The sequence below is a fragment of the Macaca nemestrina genome, chromosome 14 (genome assembly GCF_043159975.1).
Source record: "Macaca nemestrina isolate mMacNem1 chromosome 14, mMacNem.hap1, whole genome shotgun sequence".
Lineage (NCBI taxonomy): Eukaryota > Metazoa > Chordata > Mammalia > Primates > Cercopithecidae > Macaca > Macaca nemestrina.
Window position 1 is genome coordinate 1,864,903 of NC_092138.1, and position 26,060 is coordinate 1,890,962.

The 26,060-nt window shown below is 44.4% G+C and overlaps 2 protein-coding genes and 1 long non-coding RNA gene across 9 annotated transcripts in view; 1 reads left to right on the forward strand and 2 right to left on the reverse strand.

Annotated features, from left to right (window-relative positions):
- LOC139358065 (uncharacterized) overlaps positions 1 to 14,356 on the forward strand; it is a 30,839-nt gene extending 16,483 nt beyond the window's left edge. The window contains exon 5 of the long non-coding RNA XR_011612280.1: positions 13,607 to 14,356. This is a non-coding gene — a long non-coding RNA (uncharacterized lncRNA). The remainder of the gene's footprint in view (positions 1 to 13,606) is intronic.
- LOC105498997 (solute carrier family 35 member D2) overlaps positions 1 to 21,195 on the reverse strand; it is a 59,217-nt gene extending 38,022 nt beyond the window's left edge. The window contains exons 1-4 of one of the 6 annotated variants that reach the window (XM_071077457.1): positions 20,961 to 21,056; positions 7,442 to 7,475; positions 4,752 to 4,810; positions 3,547 to 3,633 (exon numbers count right to left, since the gene is read on the reverse strand). In XM_071077457.1, coding sequence (XP_070933558.1) covers positions 3,547 to 3,633 — 87 coding nt within the window. In that variant the 5' untranslated portion in view covers positions 4,752 to 4,810; positions 7,442 to 7,475; positions 20,961 to 21,056. Of the gene's footprint in view, positions 1 to 3,546; positions 3,634 to 4,751; positions 4,811 to 7,441; positions 7,476 to 14,976; positions 15,167 to 20,595; positions 20,840 to 20,960 lie in introns of those variants that run through there. The other 5 variants (XM_071077456.1, XM_071077453.1, XM_071077452.1 and 2 more) reach the window with 5 other exon arrangements.
- Positions 21,196 to 23,895: 2,700 nt separating this feature from the next.
- LOC105498920 (zinc finger protein 367) overlaps positions 23,896 to 26,060 on the reverse strand; it is a 30,842-nt gene continuing 28,677 nt past the window's right edge. The window contains exon 5 of one of the 2 annotated variants that reach the window (XM_011771305.3): positions 23,896 to 25,979. In XM_011771305.3, coding sequence (XP_011769607.1) covers positions 25,757 to 25,979 — 223 coding nt within the window. In that variant the 3' untranslated portion in view covers positions 23,896 to 25,756. The remainder of the gene's footprint in view (positions 25,980 to 26,060) is intronic. The other variant, XR_011612282.1, reaches the window with a different exon arrangement.

Here is a 26,060-nt window from a genome sequence, read left to right on the forward strand (position 1 = left end):
GCCACCATGCCCGGCTAATTTTTTGTATTTTTAGTAGAGATGGGGTTTTGCCATGGTGGCCAGGATGGTCTTGAACTCCTGGTCTCAGGTGATCTGCCTGCCTCAGCCTCCCAAAGTGCTGGGATTACAGGTGTGAGCCACCTCACCCAACCCAGATTAGCAAAATGTAATATGACTCACATACCAAGAATATGAAGCAACAGGGACTTTCATGCACACTTGTTAGAAGGTGAACTGGTACAGCCACCAAGAAGAACTGTTCAACTTTACAGATTGAAGCTGAAGATATGCATGCCCCAGGGCCAGCAGTTCCACTCCCTGATAGACACATTCCTCACTCATAGGCACTGTTATGAACTGAATCTTGTTTTTCCCCACATTCACATGTTGAAGCCTTAATCCCCAATGTGACTGTATTTGGAGATGAGGTCTTAACCAAGGGAAGTCAGGTTACATGAGGGCATAGTGGTAGAGCCCTAGCCCAACAAGACTGGTGTCCCTATATGAAGAGAAGAGGCCAGGCACGGTGGCTCACACCTGTAATTGTAACACTCTGGGAGGCCGACAGAGGAAGACAGCTTAAGCCCAGGAGTTCAACACCAGCCCTGGCAACATAGTGAGACCTTGTCTCTACAAAAAAAAAAATTTAATTAGCAAGGCATGGTAACAAATGCTTGTAGTCCCAGCTACTTGGGAGGCTGAGGCAGGAGGATCACTTGGGCCCACGAGTTTGAGGTTGCAGTGAGCTGTGGATATACCACTGCACTCTAGCCTGGGTGACAGAGCTAGACCCTGTCTCAAAATAATAATAAAAATGAAAATAAAAACAGAAAGAAAAAGAAGTGGAAGAGATACCAGGAGTGCACACACGGAGGAAAGACCATTGAGGGCACAGTGAGAAGGTGGCTGTCTGTAAGCCAGGAAGCAAAGCCTCACCGGAAGTCAACCCTGCCAGCACCTAGGTCCTGGACTTCCAGCCTCCAGAACTGCGAGGACATCCATTTCTGTTGTTGAAGCCACCTGGCCAGGGGTATTTTGTTATGGCAGCCCCAGCTAACACATGGATGCCAGGGTCCAACTTTTAAGTATGTTCAGGGTAGTACTTTTTATTTTTCTAGCCCCCAAACTGGAAATATCCAAATTACCATGAATAATAGAACAGATAAGTAAATTGTGATATATTCATACGATGAAAATAAAAGAATACAGCCACACACAACACGGATGAATTTCACTATCATAATATTAAGTGAAAGAAGCCAGATACAAAAGAACATAGAGTTAGATCCCCTTTATCTCAAGTTCAAAAGCAGGTAAAACAAGACTATAGAATTTAGGGATGTGGCTGGGTGCGGTGACTCAAGCCTGTAATCCCAGCACTTTGGGAGGCTAATGTGGGCGGATCACCTGAGGTTGGGAGTTCGTGACCAGCCTGACCAACATGGAGAAACCCCATCTCTACTAAAAATACAAAATTAGTGGGGCATGGTAGTACATGCCTATAATCCCAGCTACTCAGGAGGCTGAGGCAGGAGAATCGCTTGAACCTGGGAGTTGGAGGTTGCAGTGAGCTGAGTTGCACTCCAACCTGGGCAACAAGAGCAAAACTCCGTCTCAAAAAAAAAGAATTTAGGGATGCATCCAGATTTAGAAAAACTACAAAGAAAGCAAGAAAATTATTGTTAGAAAAGTTAGGATAGTGGGTAAGGAAGACTTTGTGATCCCATTTCATGACCTAAGTAATGGTTTACAAGGGTAATTAGTCATTCAATTACACATTCAAATAGGATGCCTTTTTCTCTATGTATAGATTTTACCATTTTAAAATGTTTTAAAATTATACTATAAGATAAAATAAGAGTAAGTAAGCCCAGTAATATTCTGGTTTTTCTCATGATGATTAGGTTGACAGCTTTCATATACTTCAACCTTTTATTTTTCTCTTTTTCTGGATGTCCCTGAATTTTTTTTTTTTTTTTTTTTTTTTTTAGATGAGGCCTTACTCTGTTGCCCAGGCTGGAGTGCAGTGGCATGACCTTGGCTTACTGCAACCTCTGCCTCCCAGGTTCAAGCGATTCTCCTGCCTCAGCCTCCTGAGTAGCTGGGACTACAGGTGTGCGCCACCATGCCCAGTTAATTTTTTTTTATTTTTATTAGAGACGGGGTTTCACCATGTTGGCCAAGCTGGTCTCAATCTCTTGACCTCGTGATCCGCCTGCCTCAGTCTCCCAAGTGCTGGGGTTACAGGCATGAGCCACCGCACCTGTTTTTTTTGTTTTATTTTTTTTTGAGACAACGTCTTACTATGTTCCCCACACTGACCTCCAACTCCTGGCCTCAGGCAATCCTCCTGCCTTGATCTCCCAAGTTGCTGGGATTATAGGCATGAGCCACCACACTGGGATCCCCTGATTACTGATGCTGTAAGCATGTGCTTCTTTAGTCTGTCTGATAAATAATCCAGGGCTAGATGCTGGCATTTTTCCAAGCATTAGAGAAAGGCAGCAAACCAGCCACATGAGGTCCTCACCCTCAGGGAACTGACAGTCTGATTTAAACCTAAATGCTGTCATAATCCATTTAATACCACCTGTTGTATGTGACTGGTCTAAGAATTAAAATGCCTGACCTAATGTCTGGAACCCAGCAACTGTTCAACAAATGTTAGTTCCATTCCACAGTCCAGGAAGGAATGGCAGATTTTCTGTTTCTAGTTCCAGGATGGAAAAAACTGCATATTTCTATGTATATCAAATTGCATTCTTAATTCCACTCACAGCTTTTGTCAGGCCAGGATAAAACGAAAACAGAAATCAGTAAACGAGGGCCCAAATCCAGCCCAGCTCTTATTTATGTAAATAAAGTTTTATTGGAACACATGAACATCAACCCATTTCAATGTCATCAAGGGCTACTTTCATGGTACAGTGGCAGAGGTGAATAACAAGAGATGGTCTGACCCTTTACCAAAAAGTTTGTCAATCCCTAATTTAGAGTTTTCTCACTTCAGAAGACATACAATATTCATTGATTTGATGTCAGTTGTTAAGCACATACTTTTACTACTATATGCATTACATAAATGGACAACTAAGCGATATACAATCTTCACTAAAAAGTTTCTTGACCAGGCACAGTGGCTCACACCTGTAATCCGAGCACTTTGGGAGGCCAAGGTGGGTGGATCACTTGAGGTCAGGAGTTTGAGACCAGCCTGACCAACATGGTGAAACCCCATCTCTACTAAAAATACACACACACACAAAAATTAGCTTGGCATGGTGGCAGGCACCTGTAATCCCACGTACTCAGGAGGCTGAGGCACAAGAATCACTTGAACCCAGGAGGCGGAGATTCCAGTGAGCCAAGATCGCACCATTGCACTCCAGCCTGGGCGACAGAGCAAGAGTCCATCTCAAACAAAAAAAGAAGTTTATATCCAGTGCAGGCAGGAAGTACAGTGTGTATAGAAATGGACCTGTACTCTAAAATCAATGTGTATTTTCACATCTTCTATCACAGTCACATATACTTTTCATTACATACCTTTACAGGAATTTTCTTATCAAAATCAGGGAAGTGAATTATTTTGTTTAGCTTGGACACATATAGTATCATTATGGTGGCTGCCATCTGAAGAAAAGAGAAAAGGGGAGAGAGAAACTTCAGCAAAATATCTGCAAAGATTGATTGAGGTGCAATGACCTCATCAGAAGAAAACACATTCATCAAAAAGAAATACAGCAAAAAATTCATTTTCTAGGTTCCAGAAAAAAATAACTATTTCTTAGAATATTAAAATTGTTTTTCTTGCCACAGTACAGATTCCATCAGAACTCTAGGCAAAAAACGTAATGTTGGGCAGGGCACGGTGGCTCACAGCTATAATCCCAGCACTTTGGGAGGCCAAGATGGGTGGATTACTTGAGGTCAGGAGTTCAAGACCAGCCTGGCCAACATGATGAAACCCTGTCTTTACTAAAAAACAAAAATTAGCTGGGCATGCTGGCAGACGCAGAATGGTTACTCAGCTACTTAGGAGGCTGAAGCAGGAGAATCGCTTGAACCTGAGAGGCCGAGGTTGCAGTGAGCCAAGATCACACCACTGTCTCAAAAAAAAAAAAAAAGAAAAAAGGTAATATCGGTTGGGTGCCATGGCTCATGCCTGTAATCCCAGCACTTTGGGAAGCCGAGACAGGAAGATCACTTGAGCCTAGGAGTTCAAGACCAGCCTAAGCAACATGGTGAAAACCCATCTCTACAAAAAAATACAAAAAATTAGCCAGTCTTGGTGATCTGTGGTCCCAGCTATTCAGGATACTGAGGTGGGAGGATCACCTGAGCCTGGAAAGTCAAGGCTGCAGTGAGCCATGATCATGCCACTGCACTCCAGCCTGGGAGACAGAGCAAGACTCTCTCTCAAAAAAAAAAAAGTATAATCTCCAATACACTTACACATACACACACACATTATCTCAAAGGGCTCTAGGAATGGAACTGTGGGAGAGCGAGAAAGGGAATGGTCTCCCTGACAGTGACAAATGTGCAAAAGCGATCACAGTCAGTGAGGTGACACATTGATCCTGGACCATATTTCCCACATACTAAACATACGGTCACCTTCCCCCATAAAGGCACGAGAACATCCTTTTAAAAGAAACTCTACTCCTAGGCATATTTTTTAACAAGTCCATTATTTCCATAAGACAGAAGACCAACAAAGAGGGAAAAAAGTTTAAAGACAGATTTACTTTTCAATCCAGCTGGCATAGCAAAAATGTCTCATCAAATCCTCTTAATCTGGAGTGCCCTAGGTATATTGGAAATACTCCATATCATTATTATGAAATAAAAGTTTAACATCATCTTTCATGCAAGTTGTAGAACTTACTCAATTCTCTCCATATTAGGATGCAAAAATTTAAGACTCCTTCAACATGATTATAATCCTATACCTTGCTCCTGAGTTTACAAACTTTATACTTATCATATATTTATGTAATTAAGCCCACCCTGAATTATAACTGTACTTTGTACTTATGCCTCGCTTTATAATTTTTAAAGAAATACAATAACATTGGCCAGGCGCAGTGGCTCACGCCCATAATCCCAACACTTTGGAGGCCAAGGTGGGCAGACCGCTTGAGCCCAGAAGTTCAAGACCAGCCTGGGCATCATGGTGAAACCCTATCACTACAAAAAATACACAAATTAGTCAGTGTGGTGGTGCATGCCTGTAGCCCAGCTACTTGAAAGGCTGAGGCAGGAGGATCACTTGAGCCCAGGAAGTGAAGGGTACAGTGAACCAAGATCACACCACTGCACTCCAGCCTGGGCAACATAGCCAGACACTGTCAAAAAAAAAAAAAAAGAAAGAAGGAAAAAAAAAAAAAATAAAATAAATATACCAACACTTACTTAAAATAAATGTAATTCGGACTTTTAAAATTAGATCTAACTGGCCTCTTACCTCAACAAATTGCAAATCAGAAAGGCTTTACCTTTGGGTATAAGCCACTGGGTTAAAGAGTAATTTATTTCACTTAGAGACTACAAAGGGCACCTTATCACTGATTTTTTTTTTTTTTGAGACAGAGTCTTGCTTGTCACCCAGGCTGGAGTGAAGTGGTGCAATCTTGGCTCACTGCAACCTCTGCCTCCCGGTGAATGTTCAAGCAATTTCCGGCTATTTTTTTTTATTTTTAGTAGAGACTGAGTTTCACCATGTTGTCCAGGCTGGTCTCAAACTATTGACTTCAAGTGATCCACCCACCTCGGCCTCCCAAGGTGCTAGGATTATAGGCATGAGCTACCGTGCCTGGCCTGATCTTTTTTTTTTTTTTTAACATGCTTTTTTCTAATATTTTTACACTGAAATATAAAGATAATTTTTTTACTCTAAGAAAATTCTTGTTATAATTGCTTCTCCCTAAAATGATGTTGCAAAGAGGTATTTATTAGCAAGACATTTAATCAGAATAATGTTTATTTGGCCAGGCGCAGTGGCTCATGCCTGTAATCCTAGCACCTTGGGAGGCCGAGGTATGTGGATCACGAGGTCAGGAGTTCGAGATCAACATGGACAACATAGTAAAACCCCGTCTCTATTAAAGATACAAAAAATTAGCTGGGCATGGTGGTGTGCACCTGTAATCCCAGCTACTTGGGAGGCTGGGGCAGGAGAATCACTTGAACCCAGGAGGCAGAGGTTACAGTGAGTCGAGATCGCGCCATTGCACTCCAGCCTGGGTGACAGGGTGAGACTCAGTCTCAAAAAAAAAAAAAAGAAGAATGTTTACCCAGATTCACAATTAAAAATTTAGTTAACAGATACTATTTTCATAATGTTAAGCTTTTCCCTCTATGAATTAAATCAAAATCAAAACAAACAAAAAACATTGTGGTCTGTTACTATTTATTTATCTGGAAATCACCAGTATATAACCACAAGAATAAACAGTCACAAATTAACATAAATGGGAAATTTCAGAAACTGCCAAATGGGCATAGTTTGAACAGGTTTACCCAAGCTCATCCGTGTACTTCAGAGCAAAAATCACAAACTCCAGGAAGCAACCTGCAAACATGTTTTGTTTAGCACATAGGGAGTTTTGTAAAAATTTGAATCTGTTGCCAGCATGTACAAGTTTGAAGACTTTATGTAAAAACTCAAACTCTCAGCCGAGCGCGGCGGCTCACACCTGTAATCGCAGCATTTTGGGAGGCCAAGGCGGGCGGATCGCTTGAGTCAGGAGTTCGAGACCAGCCTGACCAACATGGCAAAAACCCATCTCTATTGAAAATACAAAAATAGCTGGCCGTGGTGGCAGCTGCCTGTAATCCCAGCTACTTGGGAGGCTGAGCTGGAAGAATTTCTTGAACCTGGGAGGCAGAGGTCACGGTGAGTCGACATAGTGCCATTGCACTCCAACCTGGGCGACAAGAGCAAAACTCCGTCTCAAAAAAAAAAAAAAAATTCAAACTCTCTTTCTCTTGAAAACCTTCTGATGCTAATAATAAGGGCAGCATGGTGGGTCCCACCTCCCAACCCTTTTCCTATCAGGCACAATGGCTTAAACTGAGTATCAAGCTGACACTTTAAGTGGGACAAGCATTCTCTCCCACCCAGTCCTCATCAACTCATGTGTTACCCGCCAGGCCTTGGAGGCTCTGAGCCTCGTAGCCCCCTGCTTTACAGTAATTAAATTCAGTTAAGGAACTTAAAATAAGAAGCTGTTTTTCCCATAAATACAATTGTTCTTAAATTGTAGACTGAAATAAAGTGTCAATATGTCCTGTTGTCTCACCAGGAGTACCATGACCCTCTGGTCCTCTGCCAGCTGAATAAATTTGCAACCACAGCTTTAAACAAAAGGACTTAAAATGTCATTATGAACACTGATGACAAAATAAGAGGTTAATTCTATTTTTTTTCACTCACCTGTCCAATTCCAAGGAAAATTGGTGATGGGAAACTACAAAGAAGAACAATGAATCAGTTGAGCAAATATAAAAATCTGAAGATAGTACATAATAAATAACGACAAGTTATTAAAAACTCTGAGAAAATGAAAATGTATCAAATGGTTCACTTTTCATTTAATTCTTTTTTTTTTTCTTTTTAAGACAGTGTCTTGCTCTGTTGCCCAGGCTGGAATGCAGTGGTGTAAACATGACTCATTGGAGTCTCAACCTTCTGGGCTCAGAAGATGCTCCCACCTCAGCTTCCTGCCACCCAGGCTGGAGTGCAGTGGTGTGGTGGCTCAAGCCATCCTTCCACCTCCGCCTCCCTAGTAGCTGGGACCACAGAGGCATGCCACCACACCCAGCTAAACATTACATACATACGCATATATATAATATATATATATTATGCTCCATCTCTCTGTCTCTCTCTATATATATATGTATATCAGTGTGTGTGTATATACATATATATATATAGAGAGAGAGAGAGAGATGGAGTCTCACTCTGTCACCCAGGCCGGAGTGCAGTGGCACGGTCTCAGCTCACTGCAACCTCTGCCTCCCGGGTTCAAGCGATTCTCCTGCCTCAGCCTCCCGAGTAGCTGGGACTATAGGCGTGCACCACCACGCCTGGTTAATTTTTGTAATTTTTAGTAGAAACAGCGTTTCACCATGTTGGCCAGGCTGGTCTCAAACTCTTGACCTCAAATGATCTGCCCACCTCGGCCTCCCAACAGGCTGGGATTGTAGGCAGGAGCCACTGTGCCCAGCTAAACATGATATATTTTTAATTTACTTCAAAATACTCTGGGGGGCGATGGTGGAGTGAGTGGGAGAGGGATACTAATGCAGCAAGGTTGTGGACACTGGGTAAGGGCTACATAGTCATTCATTATATTAGTTTTAAAGGATAATATGCCCAGGAACAAATCTAATCAAAGATTTGCAAGAAAGGCATCTGTATAAAAAAGTATACACCAATATTCTCAAAATTAAAGATCTAAATAAAGGTCATGGGTTGGAAACTCAATATTGTAGTGAGGTCCATTATCCCCGAACTTATTTATAGAATCAGTGCAATCTCAGCAGAAATATCAGCAGATATTTTGTGGAAACTGACAATATGATCCTAAAGCTGAATGAAAAGAAAGGCAAAGATCACAAACGTATCACCCAAGACAATCCTGAAGATAAACAAAGTCAGAGGAATGACTCTAATGGATGTCAGGATTCATTTTCAAATTACAATAAATGAGACTGTGTGGTATTTACACAAAGATAAACCAATGGGACAATGGAAAAGAACACAGGTCAAGACAGGGACACGCATGTACAGACACCTGATTTATGACAATTTATGACATAGATGACGCTGCAGAGCAGTGGGGAAAAGACAATCTTTTAGCAAACGGCACTGGGTGATTTGCATGCAGACTCCTGACCCCTACCTCACATCATATTTAACAAGGCAGGACCGCACCTGCACTGGCTCAACCCTTCACTGGCTCCCAGTCATTTCTCAGGCTACTCACAAAGCTGGAATACCCCACAAAACTCAGCCCTCCATCTGTATGTTGGAAGGGAAACTCACCTATCTCAGACAGGCTAAGAAGAGAATAAAGAACAAACCTACCTTATCAGAGAAAACAGAATGAATGGCTGGACAGTACCACCATGCAAATAAAATTAATTCTAGTCAGTGCTGGGTCATGCCACCCATATACTCCCTTCCACACGGAAGCAACCATTCCACAGCTGGGTCCTCTGCTGCAGAAAGCTGCCTGATAGTAGCATGTCCACTCCCTGAGCATGGCCTGCATTTTAACTGTTGGTCTCTGCAGGAGTATAACAGCTACACCCCTGCCCCAATTCAGGACAGCTCTACAGAGCCAGTACCACTTAAGAGCCCCTGGGATGAGGCCTTTGCTGTGACTGCCTCAAAGCCCGACTTCTCCCTCTGCCTGATTCTGCCTCCTAGCATCACTTCCCAACATACTTCCTACGCCTCTGAGAATACAACCAGTAACATGAAGCAAAATCACAAGGCAACAACATAAACAAACAGTAAAACAACAACAAAAAGGGTCACCTGGCTGGGAGCGGTGGCTCATGCCTATAATCTCAACACTTTGGGAGGCCGAGGCAAGATCACCTGAGGTGAGGAGTTCGAGACCAGCCTCGTCAACATGGTGAAACCCTATCTCTACTAAAAAACAAAAAATTAGCCGGGCGTGGTGGCGGGCACCTGTAATCCCAACTACTCGGAAGGCTGAGGCATGAGAATCACTTGAACCCAGGAGGCGGAGGTTGCAGTGAGCCGAGATTGTGCCACTGCCCTCCAGCCTGGGTGACAGAGCAAGGCTCTGTCTCCAAAAAAATAAATAAATTGAAAAAAATAAACAAACAGTAAAACAACAACAAAAAGGCTCACCGAAGATAAATCAAAGAGCCCAGCCTAGAAGAACATTTAAGGCATGGAAGAGAAGGAAGTCTTGCTAATTGCTTCAGGCCATAGAACATCTCAGAAAAAATAAAACCAATAAAACAAAAGCTCAACGTTGAATTGATATGACAGTCAAAGGAGATTAAAAGAAAGCATTGCAGACCTAAGGAAACCAACTAAGACCAAACAACCTAACTGCCACATAAGGAAATACGTTTAAAACAACCAGGAGCTACAAGGCGACTGCTGCAAATGCAGTTACCGACACCTGAGGCGATCGTAGTGCACACAGACGAAAACAACCGTAAATGATAAATCGATCTGGGAGACAGACAACCACCACCATACAGGGCTAGTTACTAGGCCTGGAATTTAGAAGACTAGATTCCATAACTTTATATTGAATTCTATTCTATAAGTTGAACCACCTTACTGAGTTATTAAACTACTCAATAGGCCAGATGTGGTGGCTCACACCTGTAATCCCAGCACTTTGGGAGGCCAAGGCGGGTGGATCACCTGAGGTCAGGAGTTTGAGACCAGCCTGGACAACATGGTGAAACCCCATCTCTACCAAAAAATACAAAAATTAGCCAGATGCGGTGGCACACACCTGTAATCCCAGTTACTCGGGAGACTGAGGAAGGAGAATCGCTTGAACCTGGGAGGCAGAGGCTGCAGTGACCTGAGATCATGCCACGGCACTCCAGCCTGGGTGACAGAGCAAGACGCTGTCTTAAAAAAAAAAAAAAAAAAAAAAGGCCGGGCGCAGTGGCTCAAGCCTGTAATCCCAGCACTTTGGGAGGCCGAGACGGGCGGATCACGAGGTCGGGAGATCAAGACCATCCTGGTTAACACGGTGAAACCCCGTCTCTACTAAAAAATACAAAAAACTAGCCGGGCGAGGTGGCGGGCGCCTGTAGTCTCAGCTACTCGGGAGGCTGAGGCAGGAGAATGGAGTGAACCCGGGAGGCGGAGCTTGCAGTGAGCTGAGATCCGGCCACTGCACTCCAGCCTGGGTGACAGAGCGAGACTCCGTCTCAAAAAAAAAAAAAAAAAAAAAAAAAAATTGAAACACTGGATCTAAAAGAAACTCAATGACTTTAGCTTTTTAATATTTTTTATTGATCCTACACCTCTTACATTTAGAGGGATCTTTTAAGACATATTAATCCTTGTAGTGAAGAAACATATTTGAAAGTCAATAATTCTTTCAGTTGAACTTCTACTTCTCTTTTCTCCATTCAGTTCAGTTAAAACTAAATTTCATACACGCATGCTACGGCAATCCCCATCTAAATAAAACTGTGCAAGTGCAGCCAGCATGACCCATGCTGCGGCCACTCCTGATAACGGTGCAAGATGAAGTTCCCAGGGTAGCTATATCAAGTACTCTTGCCAAAAATGTTTAAACCAAATGAAATAAAGTCTTTAGATCTGACTTCCAGTTAGAAAATGGAGGAAGATAAGTTCATTGAGACTTCAAAGGTAAACTGGACAATCCAAAATGTGGGACATTTTACAAAACAACTGGTCCAGGATTTTCAAAAAGTCAATATCACGAGGAGTGGGATAGGGAAATGTTCTACATTAAAAGAAACTAAAAAAACAAACCTGTATGTATTGCATGAGACTTGATCGGATCATAAAACCATAAAAAACGTCTTTGGGACAACTGGGATTATGGGGGAAAAGAAGAAACGTTTTATCTAAGGAATTATCAGGCCCAGAGAGGCCCTGGAATGTAACAGCAGCCATGTCACTACTGTTTGAGCTAAATAATTACCTCTTTTTTTTTTTTTTTGAGAAGGAGTCTCACTCTGTCACTCAGGTTGGAGTACAGTGGCGCAATCTCAGCTCACTGCAACCTCCACCTCCCGGGTTCAAGCAATTCTCCTGCCTCAGCCTCCTGAGTAGCTGGGATTACAGGCGCCTGCCACTACACCCAGCTAATTTTTTGTATTTTTAGTAGAAACGGGGTTTCACCATGTTAGCCAGGCTGGTCTCGAACTCTTGACCTCGTGATCTGCCCACCTCGGCCTCCCAAAGTGCTGGGATTACAGGCGTGAGCCACCGCGCCCAAGCTGTTTTCTCTTTTTTTTTCAGACGGAGTTTCGCTCTTGCTCACCCTGGAGTGCAATAGCACGATCTCGGTTTACTGCAACTTCTGCCTCCTGGGTTCAAGTGATTCTCCTGCCTCAGCCTTCCGAACAGCTGGGATGACAGGCACCCACAACCAGGCCCGGCTAATTTTTGTATATTTAGTAGAGATGGGGTTTCACCATGTTGACCAAGCTGGTCTTGAACTTGTGACCTCAGGTGATCCACCCGCCTCGGCCTCCCAAGTGCTGAAATTACAGGCAAGAGCCACCACCCCTGGCTCAATAATTACCTCTTAAAGCCACTTGCTATGTGGGCGCTAGACCGATACCAAATAGCCATAAAATGCCACACACCCTAGAGTTCAACAACGTGTAACCAATCACTAACCAATGATATTTCTGCGAACGAATGAGAATTCCTGACAAATCACTTTTGTAATCACCCCACCCTTGATATGTCCTTTTTTTCTTTAAAAACTTGAGCCTCTCGCCTGGGCGTGGCGGCTCACACCTGTAATCCCAGCACTTTGGGAGGCCAAGGTGGACGGATCACGAGGTCAAGAGATCAAGACCATCTCGCCAACACGGTGAAACCCCATCTCTACTAAAAATACAAAAATTAGCCGGGCGTGGTGGCGGGTACCTGTAGTCCCAGCTACTTGGGAGGCTGAGGCAGAAGAATGGCGGGAACCTGGGAGACGGAGCTTGCAGTGAGCTGAGATCGCGCCACTGCACTCCAGCCTGGGCGACAGAGTGAGACTCCGTCTCAAAAAAAAAAAAAAAGTGATTCATTTATGTTACTGTGTCTTCACCTATTTATCTATATCCATCCATCCAAAAAGATTTCTGAAATTGTTGCCTCATGTTCATTATAGTAAATTTTTTAAAAATTTCACTCTAATATTTCTATTTTGTTTGAATTCTCTATTTTTAGAGATGGAATCTCACTCTGTTACCCAGGCTGGAGCGCAGTGGCTCAATCTCAGCTCACTGCAACCTCTGCCTGCCAGGTTCAAGCAATTCTCCTGCCTCAGCCTCCCAAGTAGCTGGGATTACAGGCGCCCACCACCATGCCCGGCTAATTTTTGTATTTTTAGTAGCAATGTGTTTTCGCCATGTTGGCCAGGCTGGTCTCAAACTCCTGACCTCAGTCTGCCCACCTGAATTCTTTATAATAATCACAACAGAATAACTTTTCTTAAAAAAGGTACTGTCAGCCGGGCACAGTGGCTCACGCCTATAATCCTAGCACTTTGGGAGGCCAAGGCAGGTGGATCACCTGAGATCAAGAGTTTGAGACCAGACTGGCCAACATGATGAAACCCCATCTCTACTAAAAATACAAAAATTAGCTGGCCGTGGTGGCGCGTGCCTGTGATCCCAGCTACTCAGGAGGCTGAGGCAAGAGAATTGCTTGAACCCAGAAGGCGGAGGTTGCTGTGAGCCAAGATCATGCCATTGTACTCCAGCCTGGGAAACAAAAGCAAAGCTCCATCTCAAAAAAAAAAAAAGGTATTGATTCTAGGTAGTGGGAATTATTATTGTCTTCTTTGCTCATTTCTGTATCCCCAATGTTTTAACTGTGTTCTTGTAGATGTGAACATGAGGAAGTGAAGATCATGAGAAGAGAACTCCTTCAAGAGTCTTCTGATTCTGGCTGGGTGTGGTGGTTCACACCTGTAATCGCAGCACTCTGACAGGCCGAGGCAGGTGGATCACTTGAGGTCAGGAGTTCGAGACCAGCCTGGCCAATATGGCAAAACCCCGTCTCTACTAAAAATACAAAAATTAGCTGGGGAGTCAGGCGCGGTAGCTCACTCCTGTAATCTCAGCACTTTGGAAGGCCGAGGCGGGTGGATCACTTGAGGTCAGGAGTTCAAAACCAGCCTGGCCAACATGGTGAAACCCCGTCTCTACTAAAAATACAAAAATTGGCCAGGCGCAGTGGCTCATGCCTGTAATCCCAGCACTTTGGGAGGCTGAGGCAGGCGAATCACGAGGTCAGGAGTTCGAGACCAGCCTGACCAACATGGTGAAACCCTGTCTCTACTAAAAATACAATAAATGAGCTGGCGTAGTGGCAGGCCCTGTAATCCCAGCTACTTGGGAGGCTTGGGCAGGAGAATTGCTTGAACCCAGGAGGTGGAGGTTGCAGTGAGCAGAGATCGAGCCACTGCATTCCAGCCAAGGTGAGAGTGAGACTCCGTCTCAAAAAAAAAAAAAAAAATTAGCCAGGCGCAGTGGCCTGTAATCTCAGCACTTTGGGAGGCCAAGGCAGGTGGATCGCGAGGTCAGGAGTTCAACACCTGCCTGGCCAAGAGACCAGCCTGGCCAATATGGTGAAACCCCATCTCTACTTAAAAAAAATATAAAAATTAGCCAGGCGCGGTGGTGGGTGCCTGTAATCCCAGCTACTTGGGAGGCTGAGGCAGGAGAATTGCTTGAACACGGGAGATGGAGGTTGCGGTGGGCCAAGATCGCGCCATTGCACTCCAGTCTGAACAACAGAGAGAGACTCTGACTCAAAATAAATAAATAAATAAATAAGCCAGGAGTGGTGGTAGGTGCCTGTAATCCCAGCTACTTGGGAGGCTGGGGCAGGAGAATTGCTTGGACCTGGGAGGCAGAGGTTGCAGTGAGCCGAGATCACACCACTGCACTCCTGAGTGGCTGGGATTACCAGGCACAGCTAATTTTTGTATTTTCAGTAGCGACAGGGTTTCACCATGTTGGCTGACCAGGTTGGTCTTGAACTCCTGACCTCAAGTGATCCACCCACCTCAGCCTTCCAAAGCGCTGGGATTATAGGTGCGAACCACTGCGCCCGGCCATGGGGTCGACAATTGAAAAGTAAACCAGCCAGCCGGATGTGGTTTTTGGCTCACAACACTCAGAGCTGCTCAGGTGCTGAAAGCAGCAAGCAGAAGACAAGTGCACGCGGAGGTGAGAGGAAAAGAGTCTCACGTGTCCGTCCTAGAGTGGCTCGCAGCGGACCAAGCAGGGAAACGATGCCAGGAGGCACAGCCACAGCAGTGAGAAGGGAGTGAGGAGGAGGCCTGGGGAGGCCAAGCTGGACAGCCTGGAGATCTTGGAGAGGTGCGGTTACTCGCGTTACCGTTGATCATCCGAAATGGGCCACTGTTGTCCTACCAAACTAAAACAGTAGCCAGGTAGGAAAAGCACTCAGGGTATAAAACGTTGCTCAAGAATGTAATTGTCTGCAAGCCCAACTGCTGGAACTGCTTGTTGTAACCTGAAACCAGTTTTATCTCCAGCTTCTGAGACCACCTGCTGCAACTCCAAGACTAATTTTGCCACCACCTTCACTCACCAGTCATTGCTTGCCAGCTCCCCAAGCCCTGACAGTACCAAGAAACCTTCTCCCAGCAGAGTATGTAACATTTCTTCTTTTTCAGCAAAACCTCAAACCTTCTCTTCGTTCTTCAGACATACCAAAGACCACCCAGCTTGTATGGATGACTGACACTGCAATTCTTTCTTCCCAAATAAAACATTAAATTTAGAGCCTTGTCTGCACATTGTTATTTTGACTTTGACCCTTGTAAGGAGAGGGTCCTGGCAGCAGTCGTGGAAAGCAAGGTTCAAGAGAGTTTGCTGGAGACCAGAGTAGACTGTGACACTGCAGCATGTGGGCCCTGAAGCCACAGGAAGGGTGACCTGAGCTAGGTGGAGAGGAAGGCTAAGACTTACAGAATCAGTCACCAGAAGCTCAGGCACCGTTCCACAGGGGACAGAAAGGATGGCACATCCAGAGTCTCAACAGAGCATGAGTAGCTGGGAGCTAGGAGGACCCAATCCTATCTCCTGGCCCAGGCCTGGTGGGTAAGGCAAAGATCCAGCCCATCAAGGGGGGTGAAGGGAGCAACATCTTCAGGACAGAGTCAGGTTTTCATTAAAGTAAGAGCACATTAGGAGTTGCTTTTGGTTTGGGATACAGAATTACACTTCCCACTACTGAGGATTCCAATTCAGTACCTTCTATGAAAAAAACCTCTCCAAGTGATTGAGACTACTGGGCAGGTTTGGAAATTACTGTGTCTAGACCCGGCACAGTGGCTCACGCCTGTAATCCCAGCACTTTAGGAGGCCAAGCCAGGTGGATCACTTGAGCCCAGGAGTTCAAGACCAGCCTGAGCAACATATTGAGACTCCATTTCTAAAAAAAAAAAAAAAAAAAATTAGCTGGGCATGGTGGCGTGCAACTCAGGAGGCTGACTTCGGAGGATTGTCTGAGCCAGCAGAGGTTCCAGTGAGCTGAGATTGCACCACTGCACTCCAGCCTGGGTGACAGAACAAGACCCAGTCTCAAAAGAAAGAAGAGAAAAAACTCCACAACTCCAGGACAACTGTACAACCCTCATGAACCTGATCCAAAGGACCAAGAGTATAACCAAGCCAGGCGCGGGGGCTCACGCCTGTAATCCCAGCCATTCAAGAGGCCAAGGCGGACGGATTGCTTGAGCCCAGGAGTTCGAGACCAGCCAGGGCAACATGGCAAGAACCCCTCTCTACGAAAAAAATAAATAAAAGCAAAAATTAGCCGGGTGTAGTGGTACACTCCTGTAGTCTTGGCTACTCAGGAGGCTGAGGTGGGAAGATCACTTGGGCCCAGGAGGTAGAGGCTGAAGTGAGCTGTGATGGTGCCCCACTGCACTCCAGCCTGGGCGACAGAGTGAGACCCTGTCTCAAAAAAAAAAAAAAAAAAAAAAAAAGCATAACTAACTGGCCACAAACTCTTAAATGCCCTTATTTTCCCCCTCACCTTAAAAGGTTCTCACAGCCTTCAAAGGTCTCTCTGTCCAACCAGGTAAATCTGGCATTACAATGAATTATAAAACTAACAAATCACTAAGATCACCCATTCATTTTGTACCCTGACCAGAAACAATCTGCCCAAAATGAAAGAGGAAAAAGTATCCCCTGAGTTACATTCCCATGACCCTGCGAATTAGGTAACTACCAAAAGGTCCTTTCTTCTATCCTACAACACAACACTCTATCCTCAGACAGCTCACGCTTGGATCCGATTTCTATAGTTTATTGCTGTAACCACATCACCCCAGTCCTCCTCCCCTCAATAATGTGTGCTTAAAGCATTTTGAGAGGAAAGAATGAACAATGTTATGTGAACAGGGTTCTCCAACTGTATATTACATTACAGAAATGTGGAATGTTTATTTAAAAGGATTATGAGGGTTTTGGCCTTTCTAAGGCAAGAACTCCATTTTCTCCTTCAATCATGAAACTCAATAATTTAAAGATAGACAGGCTAGAGCCTTTTTTTTTTTTTTTTTTTGAGACAGAGTCTCACTCTGTTACCCAGGCTGAAGTGCAATGGCATGATCTCAGCTTACCACAACCTCTGCCTCCCAGGTTCAAGCGATCCTCCTGCCTCAGCCTCCCAAGTAGCTGGGATTGCAGGCACCTGCCACCACACCCGGCTAATATTTGTATTTTTAGTAGAGACGGGGTTTCACCATGTTGGCCAGGCTGGTCTCAAACTCCTGACCTCAGGTGATCCACCCACCTCGGCTTCCCAAAGTGCTGGGATTATAGGCGTGCGCCACTGCGCCCGGCCCTTAGAGCCTTTCTTAGGAGGTGTCTTATATCGTAATTCTTCCTGGTTGAACACTGCCCTTCATCTTCAAAGCACTAACCATGGTTTGCCAGCGCCTGCTTCCAACAAGAGGACTTGGGTTTTGGAGGCATTGACTGCCATGGCCAGTCAGCACCCTGCTCACTCAAGTGCACAAAATGAAGACTTATCTTCAACTGTCATTAACATAATGACTGGCCACTCCCAAACAAGCCCATTAATAGCATTCTCTTTTTCTGATATTTTTTTCCTTTTTTTTTTTTTTTTTTTTGAGACTGAGTCTTGCTCTATTGCTCAGGCTGGAGTGCAGTGGTACAATTTCAGCTCACTGCAACTGCCACCTCCTGGGTTCAAATGATTCTCCTGACTCAGCCTCCCAAGTAGCTGGGATTATAGGCGTGCACCACCATGCCCAGCTAATTTTTTTTTTTTTTTGTATTTTTAGTAGAGACAGAGTTTCACCATGTTGGCCAGGCTGGTCTCAAACTCCTGACCTCATGATCTGCCTGCCTCAGGCTCCCAAAGTGCTGGGATTACAGGCATAAACCACCGCACCCGGTCTTTTTTCTTTTTCTTTTTTTTATCGTGTTTAAGTTTTTTTTCCTTCATTCGCTTCCGTGTCAAATGCTCCAGGTTTAGGTACAGTATGTCCACGTTCATTTCCTTGAGGCAGGGCTGTGTTTCCCATGGACGCCAGGCAGCAGCTGTAATGCACAGGAGAGACCTTGCCAAGAATACTGACGGCCACAGGATCACCAAAAAAAAATCCCAAATCCATCCCTTCCTTCGACCGCTGCTGCTATGCCCTGCCCAGTCCATGCCGTCTTTACCTGCAGCCCTGCAGTGGCTTCCGACCCCTGTCCCTGCTGCCAGTGCTGTCGGTTCTCCACCTGTCTGCCAGCCAGAGATACCTTCTTAATCACACACATTGTGTCAGGTCACTCCCATGTCAAAACCTTCCAAGGGACTTCCAATTGCATTTAGCATGAAACTACAACTATTGATCCCGTCTCATCCTTCCACCCTGGTCCCCAGATATCTGCTCCCAACACAGCAGCCAGAGTGATTTAGATCATGTAATTCCCCTGCCCCAACACCTCGTGTGGCTCCCATCTCACTCAGAGCTGACGCCAGAGCCCTCGCGGTGGCCTCCAAAGACCCCACACAGGCCAGCAATCCATTACTCTCAGACCCCATCTGGTACCATTCCCATTCAAACTCTTCACTCCTCCAGGCCTGGAATGCTCTTCCCCCCGTCCCCCAGTGTGGCTTACGTCCCCACCTCACTCCGGGTCATGGCTCCAATGCCAACTCCTCCTGATGCTCCACTGATCACGCTCACACTGCATATTCTCCCCTCCCTCTCTCCCTCACTCCCTTTCCTGTCTTATTTTTTCTCCAGCACCTTGGTCACATCTGACATAATGTAAATGTTACTGGCTCATTTATTGGTTCACAAGGATGCAGCTCCATGAAGTTAAGGATTCTGATCTGCTCTCTTCACTTCTCTTTCCCAAGAACAGTGGGAAAACACTGTTCTCCTCGAACAGTGCTGGTACATCACAAGTGCTTAGTGAAAGCCACCGAATGAGAGAAAGAGCTGACTCCCGCCTTCCCAGCCTACCTCCCCCTCCCAGGCACAGTGACCTTCTCTCTGTTCCTCCAGCAGCCAAGCTCGTGCCCACGTCAGCACGTTGCACACGTGCTGCTCACTTCTACCTGGAATGCTCTGTGACAGCTACTCCAGGCCAGCACTCTCATGTCAGATCCGAAAGTGTCTCGTTTATTCATGAACCTACTTGTTTGTTTTCTGTCTCCACCACTGAAGCAGAATCTCCACAGCAGGGACTTTGTGCTGTTCACAGAGGCTCCCCTGGTGCTTGCAGTGGGCTCAGTATTTAGTAGGTGCTTAATAAATATCTGTTGGAGGTACAACCAATCGAGCTTATGTGGGTATCAGTTTTCTCGAATATAAAATAAGAAAGGTGAGGCTGGATGATCGTTTGCACCTGTAATCACAGCACTTTGGGAGGCCACAGCAGCCCTCGAGTCCAGGAGTTGAAGACCAGCCTGGGAAACACACTGAGACCCCACCTCTACAAAAAAATCCAAAAAACTGCCGGTGTAGTGGTGCACACCGATGGTCCCAGCTTCTCTGGAGGCTGCGGCAGAAGGACTGCTAGAACCCAGGTGGTCGAGGCTGCAGCAAGCCATGATTGTGTCACTACACTTCAGCCTGGGCAACAGAGTGAAACCCTGTCTCAAAAAAATTTTATATATATATACACACACCCACACTATATGTATATATGTATATATTTTATAATATATATTATATATATTATTATATATTTTATATATATATGCCTGCCTTGGCCTCCCAAATGCTGTCATTACAGGTGCAAACCACCTCATCCAGCCTCCGCTTTCTTATTTTATATTAGAGAAAACTGAGACCCACATAAGCTCAATCGGTATATATACATAAAATAAGAAAGCTGATACTCTAAGATACTCTCTAGCTAAGACACTCTCTAGGTCTTTTTGGGCTCTGAAATGTTGACGGCACATTCTTGTAACACAGTAGAGTTTACAAACAGCCTTCACGTATAACAGCTCTCGCAGAGCCCTGGAAGGTAATGAACCCGATTGTAATCATTCAGTTTTTTTGCATCTGAAAAAAAATTGTTGACGATGAGACTGGTCCAAAGAGACAGCTGTTAACTGGTGAAGCTGGGTCTAAATCCACAATTCTGTCAGTGCCGCTACAATGGTAGCAGAATTAAGCAGGATTTTCTAGTCCTTACAAATAGGTTCCAGACAGCACAGATTTGCTGGTTTACTTCACACTAATCCAAAAAAGTACTTCGTATGAACTTCCAATTGTTTTCCCGAGTTTTCCCTGAACACGCTGGTCATCTGAGAATGAAGAGTCAATCAGTACAGACTTATGGGCTCAGGAGTACCTGACCGTTGAACACGGAGATCTGTGTAGGGAACTGCGTCCTTCGAAGCAGGCACTGGAATCCCTGTTTTCAGCTCGCTGGGTGTGTGGAAGCATCTGTCCGAGCTCCCCCAGCCCGCCGAGGACGGGGCGCCCCGCAGCAGGGCAGGCGCGCTCAGGAAGAGGAGAACGACGTTCTCAGGTTGTGGCCTGAGTGTGGAAAGCTGCGCGAGTTCCAGAGGGCGCCTGGGAAACTCCGCCACTGTGCCCGGCTGAGACTCCGGGGTCCCTGTCCCCACCCGCCCTGTCCCGGGCGCGGCTGAGGCGCACGGAGGGCAGGGGCAGCCCCGCACTCCCGCAGACCCCCGGCCCCGGGCCCCGCCTCACCCGTAGGTGGTCAGCAGCGCCTTGTTGACCAGCACGATGAGGAAGGAGCAGGTCCCGTAGAAGAGCGCCGACAGCAGCCGGGCCACCCGCGAGGGCAGCCGCGCCGCGCCGGGCTCCCCGCCAGCGCCCTCGGCCTCGGCCTGGCAGGCGGCCGTCATCTCCCGCGGCCGCGCGGACCCCGCCGTCCGCCAGCCCCGGCCGCGCACTGGTCCCGCCCGGCCGGGCCGGGGAAGAGGGCGCGGCAGGAACAGGAAGAGCCCGGCGCAACCCCAGGTCCCGGCCCGCCCCCTGCCGGCGCCCCGAGGCCGGCGCGGGAGGACCCTGCGCGGTGCGCCTCACCCGGGCTCCAGGCACCTCCTCCGGTCTCCAGGGCCAGAAGCGCATGGGGGAGTTGAAAAGCGCTGGCTTCCTCCAGACTTTCCTGGAGAGAAACGCTTCAGTACGTCTCAGGACTTGTTCTGCTTTTTTTTTTTCTACAACTTTTTTGTTTAGTGTGTCATTTACGTGCAATGAAGTGTACACATCCTGCCAGTCCATAGTTTCAGATGAGCTTCGACAAAGGCATCCACCTGAGTAACCACTCAAAACAGAACATTTCCATCGCCCCAAAAAGTTCCCCTTGCTGCCCCTTTGAAGTTAACGCCCGCATCTCATGGATGACTACTGCTGCAGGTTAGGTTTGCCGTTTCCGGAATTTCAAATAAACAGGGTGCTTTCTAGAATTTATGAATGAGCGTGTGGTCTCAGGGTTTTTCACTCCATGTTGTGGACTCGACCATGTGGTTTGTTTAATCGTTGAGTAGTATCACAAATTGTGTCTCCATTGGTTGTTTCGTTTAGGACCCTTAGGAAAAATGCTTCCATGAAAATTCGTGAGCGTTTGTGGGACCTGTGTTTTCATTTTTCTTAAATAAATATCTAGGAGTGGAGTGGCTAGGAGTAAGGTGGGTGAAGCCTTGGGACTTGGGTGTCCTCTGGGTGCTTTGTAGCAGGTCCACTCCTCGTGGAGGGCCCTTTGCCTTCGGGTCAGGTCAGTTGAAGGAGAGCTTCCCAGAACCGCCTAGTCTTGTCAGTCTTTAAAAAAATACGAACTTTTGGCCGGGCGCAGTGGCTCACGCCTGTAATCCCAGCACTTTGGGAGGCCGAGGCGGGCGGATCACGAGGTCAGGAGATCGAGACCATCCTGGCTAACCCGCTGAAACCCCGTCTCTACTAAAAATACAAAAAATTAGCCGGGCGCGGTGGCAGCGCCTGTAGTCCCAGCTACTCGGGAGGCTGAGGCAGGAGAATGGCGTGAACCCGGGAGGCGGAGCTTGCAGTGAGCTGAGATCGCGCCACTGCCCTCCAGCCTGGGCGACAGAGCGAGGCTCCGTCTCAAAAAAAAAAAAATTAATTAATTAATTAATTTAAAAACAACAACAACTATATATATATATATATATATATAACTATATATATATATATATGAACTTTTAGCTTCTTAGAAAAACTGAAAATTTCAAGTTAAATAAAAGTTGGGGCCCAACTATATAGATGCGCAGAGAATTGTTTTTCTACTCTTAGGCACTAAACAACCAGGAGAATGAAAACTGGGAAACATACTCAGCCCTGATAAGAACTAAAGCAGAACTCGTGAAAATTAGCTAGCATTAAAAAGACCAGAAGAGCCCAAGTTACCCAAAACAAGAAAGAAAAACATGTTAAGTCCGTTTCAAAAGAGAAAATGAATTCATATTCAACTTGAACAGGAAATCATTTTGGTTAATTTCCTCAGAACATTCAGTTTTCTTGTGAGTCTCCAAATATTTTGACTGCAAAAAGAATACTTTGAAGTCACTTAATGACAGCCTTCATCATACTTGCATTTAGTTTGCTTGTATATACATACTTCCAGGACCTTAACTCGCTGTCAAAATCCCATCCTTACCCTGTTTAAATAGCAACTCACGCTAAGGAGTTGCTTGCGATATTCTTCTGCACAAGAGTAGGACAGGCTGACCCTTGCCATTGCAAACACACAACTAAAGATCTACCAGAAATAACTGATGAAAAAAGAAAACCAATTTGCTATACTCTTAGATAAGTATACAGGTTTTAAGTGGATTCTTGAGGAGGTGAGCCCAGAGTCAACCCATCCTAAATGTAAGTGAAATGAAATCCCAGTTCCTTATTACCCTAATTTAAGGCCTGGGAATGGGGTGGCAAGAGTTCAATACCTATCCACAGCAGTATATTTTTAACACTGTAGTAATGAACCAGATGAGGAAGTTAAATATCCATAGCCTTAAAGGCCATAATTTAAGTAAGAAAAAGCAATCCACACTGTACTTACAACTACACAAACATGTACTGAAATAATACTGATGGCTGAATATAAGGCTGTAGGTAATGTTTCTGTCTTTTAAAATTTTTTATATCATGGTTATTATATTTTTGATAGGAAAACAAATTATAAAGGCTTTAAGAATGACTGCGTACTTTAAATTTTAAATTAAAATAAATTTTTATTCAAAGCATCTTTTAAAATTACAGCATGTTTATTCTTATGCTGTTAACTCTGCCAAACTACAACTCAGCCATATGAAGCATAAAACACTTCAAAAATTTGAATGTAAACCACATTTTTTAAAACAAAAAGCAGTCTTAACACACCTCAAATTTTAGATACCAATGTATTTTCCCAAGTATATAGCTTATATCAAAAAAGAACATTTTAAATGTTTCTATGGTAAATAGTTGTAATAATTTCTTAAACTGTTGCAATTATACAAATAAAAAATGTTTATGAAAAAACTATTAGAGTTGACAAAAGCTGACTGGAGAAACAAGGAAAACCCTTTCTTTTGAAGGCTTTAAATGTTATCATCTGTGAATTGGCAAATATTTGTATTTGAAAAATTCTTACTACCCTTCCTTCTTTAGTTAAGTTGATCAAAGTTCAAATTTCCCAAGACTGATGAGTGTTGTTTTTAGTTCATTAAATCACATATTTGAGAGCAAACATTCTAGAGGAAATGCTGAAACATAAACCAAGATAATTCAGATGCTATAGTCTCTCTTACCAGCTTGTAAGTGCTCCAAATTAAAATTCTATATACCACATTACAAACAAAATTCTTAGACCATTACAAATATAAATTCTCTTATTACAAAAAAATCCCTAAAGATTTGCAATTTACTGTACAGAGGAATTACATTTTTAAAGTATGTCCTCGTCATACACATTATTTGTAACTATCGTATCTTCTTTCATACTTTTTCTCCTCTTCAAGACATTTACATGCCTCCCCTTCCCCGTGGCTACATATTTTAAACTATCTGTGTACTATGACACATTGGGATTTTTGGATAAAGAAGCCTACTTTCTAATGTTTAAACTACATCTGTAGGAACCCCTTCAACTCAAAAAAGCTAAAAAGGCACTGAAGAGCCTGTATTTCCCTCTATTACTCTGAGTTTTACTCCAATTAAGCAATCTGTAAATTACCATGCTATGCATGTCATTTAGTTCTGTTTAGAACAAAAGCCAAAATGATGGAAGTTTTGCCTACATAAACGAGGTGTTCTGCTCAGCTCTTGATTTTTCTGTTCATGCTTCAGTACATAAAGTGGTGTTTAATAACTTTATTTGGAAAAATGGCTTAAAACCACCACACAAGTTAACACACTTGCAGTTAAAACTATTTCAGAAGCCTACTTATTTGAGTAGCTAATATTTTCTGCAGTGTTTAACTGATAGCTAAATTTAGTGAACACAAAATAGCTTGGCATGTTACTCTGAAGTAAAGCAAGAAGGTGGCTTTATGCACTGAAAATATAAATATGGAGGCTTCCATTTGCTAATAATTCTAAACAAGCAGTAAAATTAAAATGTAGTGTTTGCTAATAAAAGATCTAAAACATTTCACTACAAAACAACCCTGTAGGTGTCCCTTTAGTAAAAATCCAAGTGCCAAATCTCATTACAGGGCCCTTAATATGTATTTTTAAAATTACCAATTACTATGTTACCTAGACTTTGCAAGATTAATCACTCAATTTCAGCAAATGAGAAATATGAAATGTGCAAAAGTTCCCAAGTTATCATGCTAGGGATGACAAGTGCTTTTCAAACTTAAACATTATACTGAGTTGTAAAGCCCCAGAAAGATAGAATAAGACTGATTTTGCTCCAATTTCAAAAACTCTGACCTATTGTGCATCTTACCAAGATCCTCAAATACCTATTTTCTTCTAAGTCCATTACTTAGAACATCTTCCAAAATAGTCAGCCCCCCATTTCTCTAGCCTTAGTGGGCACAGTATTTTGCAATTAAAATTATCTATCTTACATATTTTATACTTTCTTGCTTGCTTCAGTGTTTACAGTATTGTTAAACATACTAATATATATTGTTAAAAATGATCTTATAAATAATCTGTTTCAACTTTCTTTGGCTATTTGTACCATTCCGTTTTTCAAACAAGTGTCTTATTCAGAAAGTGCTTCCTGTGAGAACTGCTTCCAATGAATGCATTAAACTTGCAAAATCTAGCTTCCCACAATATGTAGTTTTCTACCCTGTACTGTGCAATCCATATTTACAAAATATTTTAAACTTTACAACAAATTCATTTCCATATAAAAAAAGTGCATTTCTCTCTCACCCCATATTCTGGGGCAATGACATTCTTCATACATTTCTACAGAATAGCAGCCTATGATAAGCAAATAAGGTGCTTAGCTTATGCCCAAGGATCTACTTTTTAAGTACGCTGGGCAGTACTTTTGTACAGTGGAAGAGTCAGTGTCCAGGCTACTGTCGGAGTGGTGCCCCAGTCAGGTTGGCAAGCTCTATGAGCGCGAGGGCTCCGTGCAGGCGCTCCCGCTGCTCCTGCAGCCGGCGCTGGGCCCCTCTCTTCTCGTCATCCTCCTCATCAGACTGAAGGTATTCCAGAGGGTCCTGCTGCTCCTGATCAGCCTTCTGAACCAGCTTGCCTTTCAAGGTGGGGGTGCGCTGTTCTCTCATTTCCCAATACCTATGTGAAATGCATCCACATTAGTTACGTGGCAGACATGAAATTTCCAAATGTTTACTTTTCTTTTAAAAAGTTCCGAAC